This window comes from Panthera onca, chromosome D1, assembly GCF_046562875.1.
Source record: "Panthera onca isolate mPanOnc1 chromosome D1, mPanOnc1 haplotype 2, whole genome shotgun sequence".
Lineage (NCBI taxonomy): Eukaryota > Metazoa > Chordata > Mammalia > Carnivora > Felidae > Panthera > Panthera onca.
The window spans coordinates 52,875,640-52,885,470 of NC_138348.1; the positions used below are offsets into that span (position 1 = coordinate 52,875,640).

The 9,831-nt window shown below is 38.5% G+C and overlaps 2 protein-coding genes across 2 annotated transcripts; both read right to left on the minus strand.

The window, feature by feature from the left end:
* Positions 1-292: 292 nt before the first annotated feature.
* LOC132677071 (olfactory receptor 52N2) lies at positions 293-1,286 on the minus strand. The gene has a single exon (XM_060628989.3). It carries the CDS (start codon positions 1,256-1,258, stop codon positions 293-295), a length of 966 nt encoding a protein of 321 aa, XP_060484972.1. The 5' UTR covers positions 1,259-1,286.
* Positions 1,287-7,655: 6,369 nt separating this feature from the next.
* Positions 7,656-8,648, minus strand: LOC145712440 (olfactory receptor 52N2-like). The gene has a single exon (XM_081790160.1). It carries the CDS (start codon positions 8,616-8,618, stop codon positions 7,656-7,658), a length of 963 nt encoding a protein of 320 aa, XP_081646286.1. The 5' UTR covers positions 8,619-8,648.
* Positions 8,649-9,831: the final 1,183 nt, after the last annotated feature.

The following is a 9,831-nucleotide window of genomic DNA, read 5'->3' on the forward strand; positions in this document are numbered from 1 at the left end:
TAGAACTTTGACACCAGATCTGCATCAGTCATCTTACTACCTGCCAGTTCTCACTAGACATATGAGTCTGTAAACCCTATGTAAAACATAAAACTTGTAAAGAATGGGTATATAATTTTTTATTCTGCATTCTCTTCCTAGACAGATCTTTACAGGAGAAATGTTTCATAGTATATATTTGCAAAGCCTTCAGAGAATCTACGTATTAGAGGGACTCATGTGTTTAATACCATTTTAGTCACTTTTTTTTTATCCCCCCCCCCACCTACTAACATTATGTATATTTTCCAATTCATTTGTCTTGAGTAAAGACAACCTTGTCTCCAAGTAAAAACTTGAACACACCTTCTCGGATCTGCTTGGTCTTGACTCCATAAACAATAGGGTTCATTGTAGGAGGTAGGAGCAGGTAAAGGTTGGCTACAATGATGTGAATGTGGTGGGGGATATTGTGTCCTCCAAAACGGTGGGCAAAAAAAGTGAAAAAAGCTGGAACATAAGTGATCACAATGGCACATATGTGGGATGTACAGGTGCTAAAGGCTTTGTGACGAGCATCTGCAGATGACAGGCTCACTACCGCACTCAATATCATAGTGTAAGACACAGAAATACAGCAGATGTCAAACACGCCAATAAGGAGAGCAACCATCAGACCATAGACAGCATTGACCTTGAAATTGCCACAGGACACCTTGGCCACAGACATATGATCACAGTAGGTATGGGGAATGAAGTTGCCCCGGCAATAGGGCAGACGCTTGGTGAGGAAAGTGAATGGGATAATGAGCAGCACACCCCTCAGGAAGGTGGCAAGACCGGTCTTGGCGATGACAGGGTTGGTGAGGATGATGGAATAACGTAAGGGGTAGCAGATGGCCACATAGCGGTCCAGGGCCATGAGCATGAGCACCCCAGACTCCATCCCAGTCAGCATGTGGACAAAAAACATCTGAGTCAGGCAGGCATCAAAGTCAATCTCCTTGAGGTTGAACCAGAATATGCACAGCATATTGGGTACAGTGGTGGTGCACAGGGTGACATCTGTGAAGGAGAGCAGGGCCAGGAAGTAGTACATGGGCCGGTGCAGGGCATCCTCATGGCTGATTAGGTAGATGAGCCCGCAGTTCCCCACGACAGCGATGACGTACATGAAGCAGAATGGCAGGGAGATCCAGGTGTGTGCAGCTTCCAGCCCAGGAATCCCATTCAAGATAAAGAATCCCGGGGTCAGGCTGGAGCTGTTTTCCCCGCACATGACTGTGGAGAAGAGGAGAGCATTTTATGCTCTTTATCAGCATTTGCTTTCTGCATAGGAGAGAGAGAGGTGGGCTTAGAAACCACATAAGAGGGAGTAGTTCAGGTAATAATACTCACAAATGCCATGAACCTTGTCATGGTAGCAGCTTGTTATTTTTTTCCTCTACTCTAGCAAGACAGTCTTTGAACTGTGGTGTCTAAAAATAACTAAACAGTACTACTTGCAGTCTCATTGAATATTTTGTCTAAGTATCTACCTCACTTTCTAAAGTTCCAGCACACCTCTTATATTCCTCCACATTCTGTGAACTGGGCCATAATTGTCTCCCAATATGCCACTTTTATTCTCTCCTCTCAGATTCTTTCTGAGTCTTGTCACTATGATCATGTGAGTATGTTTCGAGGATCACCCTAATCCGACTAGTTCTTATCAACAGGACTTCTGTCCTGCCTTGAAGATTATGAAGAAAGCTAATAATCCAGGTAAAGTCTTCCCATAATGTTCCCTATAACGTGCTTAAGGTAACACATTTTAGATACTCAATAAAAATATATATGAGCAAATGATTGTTTGAATTAGTAAGAACTTAGTATCTGATATCAATATCATGCTTTCTTACACAATGAAATTTCAAAGGAAGTTCTTGAGAAGAAACAAAGCACTTCTGCTTCTAAATCATTAGCAAGTTTTATGGAATTTTTGTAAAAATTTTACTGAAGAGATGAATTCAATCAGATACCCCCAACTTCATAAATGGCTTCTCTGCTTTTCTGCATTTTCTTAAATTAGTTTCCAAGCAATTTTTAATACAAGCTTTATATTTAGGAAGCCCTTGAAGTTCTAAGGATTACTAATTGTCTATAATGCTTATGTAAATAATATTTCTTTTATTATAACTGGACAGTTTATCAGGAAAAAAGATAATATCATATTTTTGGATTGCTAATACTTGTAAAGAAAAGAGAACTGAGTGATGGTTCAAGGAATTTACAGATTCAGGGATGTTTGAGGAAAGTTGTAGTTACCAAATGGTCAACTATTTCTCTCCATTGAAAAAATAAAATGGTCCTTAAGCTCCGGGTGGGCACCTTTCCATGCAGCAAATCAATGCCGAACAATCCCCCATCCAGCAGGACTGTGTAGAAACTTGCAATACGATGACATGTAACACATGGCTCTAAAGACACAAGACATAGATTCCTGTTACCTAAATCATCTGGAAATCACTCTTGTGTCCACTCCTATTGGCCAGGGTACATAGAAGTCACCACGGAAAGAGTATATAAAAGAATACAAGGTTCACCGGCTCGTGGTCTTTGGCTCCTAAGGTGATTGCCTCTCATGTAAATAAACTCTTCTTGTGAGAGAGTTCTCCCAGACCTCTCCAGAAATGTCCCCCCCCATGGAGGAACCAGCATTTCATTGCCCTAGACCAGAGAAATGTAAAGATTACAATCTCCCGTGTCCACTGTCTTTTATGTGAACACCACAATAAAATGAGTGGGTGACTGGAAAGTAAGAGTCCAGCAGAAGCCACACAGGAAGAAAGAGACTCATTACCCCTGCAGAAGTGAAAGGGAAAGAGGAATTCATTGCCCCTTGCTAATGTCTATTTTTAAAACTGTCTGCATATTCTAGGCCATTGTGTTCTTAGCCATCAATGTTGTTACCTTTCCTAAAATAACCATCTGTGAAAATTTCCCAAACTCACCTCAGTGTTAGGCACAATTCTGTTCATGGCTGAGAATACTTAGGAGTTCTTCAAAATCTGTGATGACATCTTCTTACATAGGATTTTTGTTTCCCTGGAGAATCTCCAGTGAGATGTCCCACGTAGACTGAGGCTCCAGAATTAGATGTCTCAGAGGGATTCTCATTGAAAGAGAATAAACTTCTGGCCTGGTGGTAACAGATCTATATTTAGAAGCTTCTGAGTAGAAAAGGGAACAACAAAAACAAAACACATTAAAGTTAATGCCTTTTCCCAAGTGAGAAATGTGACCACCAAATGTGGTGATGAACATCAATAACTTTTTTTTTCCCCTCAGGGCACTTGTGCGGTGCGGTGGGTTAAATGTCAGCCTCTTGATTTCTGCTGAGGTCATGATCTCCCGGTTCATGAGTTGGAGCCCCACATTGGGCCACGCTGACAAAGTGGAGCCTGCTTGGGATTCTCCCCCTCTCTTTCTACCCCTCCCCTGCTCAAGTTTGCTCGCTCTGTCTCTCTCTCTCTCTCTCTCTCAAAAGACATAAATAAACTTAAAACCTGTTTTTTCTCTTATTACTAAAGAAATACGTCCTTTATGTAGAAACTCTGGAAAACACAGAAAAGTATTAAAAAGTTAGAAAATCACTTGTAAATCCAAATACAGAGGAATAACCACCCTAAAAAGTTTCCTATACCTCAGAAGTGCCTGGCTGGCTCGATTGGTAGATCATGCTACTCTGGATCTCGGGGTTGTGAGTTTGAACCCCACCTTGGGTATAGAGATTACACAAAAATAAAATCTTAAAAAAATAAAAAGTTTTGTGTACTTCATTTACTCATTTTATAGTTATTATGTGTAATATTCAATAACTATATACTTGTAATATAACAATTAATATAGATGTTATTCTAAATGAAGTGCCTATACTTGTAGTAATGAGACGTGGAGAATATTGCACACCTCCTCCAAATCTGTCCTTTTCCTTTCCTTAAAATCATCGCTGCTTGTTCTTTTGCATTGTACCATGACTTCCTGTACAATATTCAGAGTGTGATCAGCTCTCCTCCTTTCCCTTCTATTCCGCCCCTTCTCTCTCTCTCCTTTGTTCCTCTGGACTGTCCTCTTTTATGACCCCCAAACTCCTGGCTTTCACTGCAACCAGAGTTCTTATCACTACAGCAGGTTGCAGTACTTCACTTTTGAAAACTATACTTAGGCAAATGCCCCCCTCCACATCTACAATTTTTCTTCCCTGCACAATCAGCACCACTTAGTGCACATTAGCCTACTGCCCTCTATGCCCTATTGCGATTTAGAAGTTTATGGTATGTCGCAGCACGTGAAGATGGCATTGGGCTGGATAAAAATATCTTTGCATTGATAATTTAACATAAAGGTACCCAACTGGTAGATAGACGTGAATAATTATCTAGTTTCTACACATATTCATTGCTTCACAGGAACCAGGGGGAAACCCCAGGCCAATATCAAACCTCTTTTCTGTTGACTGGAATGCCTCTGACTCCTTATCTAAAATGTAGAAATGTTGAATTCAAAATTCTCACGTATAATCATCTCACAAAATAATTGAGTCAATCTTGTGCAGTCTTGTTCATTTTCCAGATTTTCTGTAAAACTTCTTTGAAAATAGGGTTTTTTTTTTTAAATGTTTATTTATTTTTGAGAGAATATGAGAGACAGAGTGCAAGCAGTGGAGGGGCAGACAGAGGGAGACATAGAATCTGAAGTGGGCTCCAGGCTCTGAGCTGTCAGCCCAGAGCCTGAATAGGGGCTTAAATTCACAAACCATGAGATCATGACCTGAGCCAAAGTCGGACGCTTAATCGACTGAGCCATTCAGGTGCCCTGAAAATAGTTTAAGTTATTTGAAAATACAAGCAGTGTCTTTGATATTTTTCTTTTCAAGGAAAAGCACATTTGTTATTCATTGATACTAAGGGACAGAACTCAGGGAAAGGGTGAGATAAGATTCCAAGCATATTTTGGCTTAATTTTGCCAGTTCAATAAAAGAGAAACACAACTTGTGCTTAGTAGAGACTTGTGGAGGGGTCATGTGGAATGCTCGCTGTTTGGGTCCCTCCATCTTTAAGGTTTGTTTTGTTGTTCCATTGTCTCAATCTCTGTACGTCTGCATATATAGCAGTCTGAATGGTGGGCCAAATGGTTCTGGAGATGCTTCAGGAACAGGATAATGTCACTATGCAAGGTGACATATCACCTTGTCATTTCTTTCCATTTCCTTCCTTTTGGGAATATTACTATCTCTTAGTTTGAAAAGAATTTTGATTGAATTAAATTGAAGTCTGAGTGTGAGTACTTTATACCTGATACCTTGTTTCTGGAGCTAATCAAACTATGTGAGGTTGATGTGGGGGTGTGGGGCCTCTCCAGGCACATTGAGCTGTGCTCACAACTTGGACCTTGGGCAGGACCTTCGGCAGGAGATGGAATTTGAAATGAAGTGTCTTCCACAATTTTTTGCTGTCTTTTCCTCTCCTGTACTTTAATCCTCTCTCTCTCTCTCTCTCTCTGTCTCTCTCTCTCTGTCTCTCTCTCTCTCTCCCTCCCCCTTCTTCCCTCCCTCCCTCCCATGAATACTGTATAGAACTTCCTTCCATCATGATCTACCTTATAATTTAAAAATCTCAACTATTCTGGACTGCTGGTTCTAGTTCAGTTGTGATTCTTTGTTTTCAGAGTTATACTGCTGTTGTTGTTTTCCTTAATCCCATTTTTGAGTTTGTAATGGGGAAGATGGCATAAAATTAATTGGGGATTGTTACTCAGGTGCCTCAGATAAATGTTATTTTTTACATTTTATTTCTCCACATTTGTAACTTTGTGTTCAAGTTTTGTTTTGCTGCTATTGCAACAAATAGCACCCCCACACTCTCACCCCAAAACATAGGCCTAGTAACATAATTGCATTTAAATTTTAGTCTTAATCTTCTGAGATTCATCCAGTCCTGCTGTTTGTGTGGCTCATATTCCTCTTCTATATGAGGACAATTATAGCTATCCCATGGTTTTGACTTAAAGTTCAATGAAATACTATACATGAAGCATTATTATAGTACCTGACCCAATATATAATTTAAAAAATTAATGTTTATATATTTTTTGAGAAAGAGAGACAGAGTGTGAGCAGGGGAGGGGCAGAGAGAGAGAGGGAGACACAGAATCCGAAGCAGACTCCAAGCTGTCAGCACCAAGCCCGGGGCTCGAACTCGTGAACCGCGAGATCATGACCTGAGCCAAAGTCAGATGCTTAACTGACTGAGCCACCCAGGCGACCCCAATATATAATTTTTTAAATAGCAGTTTAGGAAAAGTATCTTATTTTAGTTGCTTAAATAAAATTCCCCAATGAGTAAAATTTACAAAATCCGAAAGCATAATTCCAAGATACAGCAACTTTACTGATTTTAAGTCCACAAGTTACATTACATAGAGGCACTGTTATGTTAGTATTAAATAAAACAAAACAAAACAAAATGAGTTTTTCTTATAAATGTGAAATTACATTGCAAAATACATGATGTGAATAATACATTTTACAATCATTTGACTATATATAATGTAACAAAATATATTCAACATATTTGCAGGTAATGTGAATATAATATTTATCAATATAATTAATATTTCCACCTAATTATCTATTTGTATCCATTCCCTGATCACATTCTATTACTCCAATTACTTCTTGGGTTATGCTCTCATTCTTTTTCACTTTTCACTCAGTCTCACTCTTTCTGAATACTACATTTATCATTCACTTCTGTTACTTTTTTCTCTGGTATTTCCAGAAATCTAAATAAAATACTCCTTTCTTCAATGTCCCTGATCACTATTTCTCCCCCAGTATTAAATTCAAATAAAGAAGTCAAGCCCAGACACCCTTGACTGGAAAATTATATAGATTTTCTTTAAGTCTCCTTTCTTCTACTCATGAAGCCTTTACTCAATACCTGCCACATATGTCCATTGTGTTTCTCAAAATTCTACTTGATATCAACTCCAAAGGGTACTTCCCAGATTACAATGAATTCCAATAATCATATTTACTCTGGCTTCATTTGTATGTACATGAATACATAAATAGAAATCCAAATAATTACCCAGGCAGCAGAACATCAGTAATAAATGAGCAGACAAGGAGGAATTTGTTCTCTAAGCTATACAAGTTTCACATAAATATGGCTTAAAAGGGATGGCAGTACCCTTGGAATTCAGCACAAACATTGTGGGTGAGTGTTTCTGGCTTCCCTGCATCTAATGTAAACTGTCCATTCTTCTGGAGTCTCTCAGCTATCTGACCATCTTTGTTCTTTTCTATACACTCCCACAGAGTGCCTTAGACGAAAAGCATTAATCGTCAAAAGTTTACATCAAATTCTAGATTTTCCATTCTCTGAATTCATTCACCAGGACTAACTAAAGTTTACCTGTGTGGAAAATAATATTCTTTCCTATCGATTTTATTTTTCTTTCAAATTAAAAGTCTCAGATTAAAAGTTTTGCGATTATTTCATAAATATTATAGCAGAATATTGACAGGTAGTTTCTCCTGACATCATGGTTGTGAATTCTGCATCTATTCATTTCCTCCAGAATGTTTTTCTTTACTCTAATACTAAATGCAGAATTTTATAACATAGACTTAGCTCATACTCAAAATATCTTTCTCTGTAAAAAATAATTTGATCACTCCTTCACGAATCTGCTTGGTCTTCATTTCAGAGACAATTGGATTCAAAGTGGGAGGCAGCAACATGTAGAGGTTGGCTATGAAAATATGAACATGGTGAGGTATGGAGCATCCCCCAAAGTGGTGAGTGAAGAAGTTAAAGAAGGCTGGGACATAGGTGATAACAATAGCACCTATGTGTGATGTGCAGGTGCTAAAGGCTTTGTGGCAAGCATCTGCAGATGACAGATTTACTACAGCACAGATAATCAGAGTGTAAGACATGCAGGTACAGAAAATATCAAATCCTGCAATCAATATGACAGCTACTAGACCATAGATAGCATCAATCTTGATGCTGCCACAGGATAATTTAGCCAATGACATGTGGTCACAGTAGGTGTGGTGGATGAGGTTTCCCCTGCAGAAGGGGAGATGTGTGATCAGGAAAGTAAATGGGATTGTGAGCAACACACTTCTACTGCAGGTGGCAAACCCAACCTTGGTAATCGCAGTGTTGGTGAGGATGGTAGAATAGCGCAGAGGATAGCAAATAGCCACATAGCAATCCAAGGCCATAAGCATGAGCACACCACACTCCATACTTGTTAGCATGTGGATGAAAAACACGTGCACAAGGCAGGCAATGAAGTCGATCCCTTTGAGATTGAAACAAAAGATACATAACATATTAGGGACATGCAAAGTACATGCATTAGCATCTGTAAGGGACAGCAAGGACAGGAAGTAGTACATGGGCCGATGCAGGACCTCCTTTTGGCTAATGAGGTGGATGAGCCCACAGTTCCCTAGGACAGCAATGATGTACATGATGCAGAATGTCAGGGAGATCCAGGTGTGTGTAGCTTCCAGTTTAGGAATCCCATTGAGAATGAAGTATCTTGGTGTCAGCCTGGAGCTGTTGACTCCATACATGATAGTCAATTGCAAAGCATGTTACTTTCTATACCAATAAAAATGTCCTATACAAGAAGATGGTAGTGACATTAATTTCATTCTGAGACAAAAGATGAACAAGCATTTTGCACAATATAAATAAAATTTAGGAGAAAAATAATCTTTTTGTACACTGTTGTTTGATACTACTGAGGTACTCCTGGGCCTCTTAAGGAATCAAAAGGACACTAACATAGTACATACGTTATAGCAGAGACCTGATCTCCCTTGATTTTATTCTGTAAAGGGTGTTTGTGTGCACATGCTCGTATTCTAAGCTGTTCACTAGTGCTTGTTTTTGCTCCCTTGACCAATTTCCAATTTATCGTCCTGGTTTAAACAACACTGGTTCTCTTGACTTCTCACATAATCTCCTTCTTCCAAGAAGACCTTGAAGATGTGTTTACTGGATTATAATCAATTAAATCATATGAGCCCTTATTACATGCAGGTAAAATGTGTCTACTTATTACACACAGGTATGATAGGGCTAAGCATGATCTAGACTTTGCAAGTCTACACCTTTCAAGTTTGGATTTTCCAAGTCAAAATAATCAAAGACATGATTTCATGGGTCAAAAATTACATAATAGGTTATGACTTACAAATGATGGCCACAGTCATTTTGCACTATATATCTGGTTGTTTCTTGCTGGTAAACGTGAAAGATGTTACTACTTGCATTTAACCAATGACATTGTTAAATTCGTGTAATCCTCACAATTTCTCTTGCTTCTCCCAAATTTCCATGTAGATAACCATGCTATATAAATATTCATAATTATTTTAGTTCCCTTTAGTATATTACGTTTAGCCTCAAATAACTCTGAAGATTATACTGGATAGGGTGAAAGGTTTTTTAAATAATTTGTTTGTTTTTGAAAAGTTAGCTTTCTACCTTTCTTTTATGTCTGGGAAGTTGTTTTAACCTGAAAGTTTTTTGATTGAAATTATAACTCTGGGTCTCTTTCTTTCTGTTTTGTTTTTGAGAAAACTCCTCTTTATCTTATATTTTTAAAAGTTTTTCATTAGTTGTTGTTTGCAACTTGACTTATTCATTTTTCCTGCAGCAGTATATTGTATATTTCATTGCATTTACAAAAACTAATTTATATATTCCTTTGTTATATTTCAGTTTACCCCTAAACAGTCTTTCCAAAGTTCTAACATTCATTGTCCATATTTCTATCTC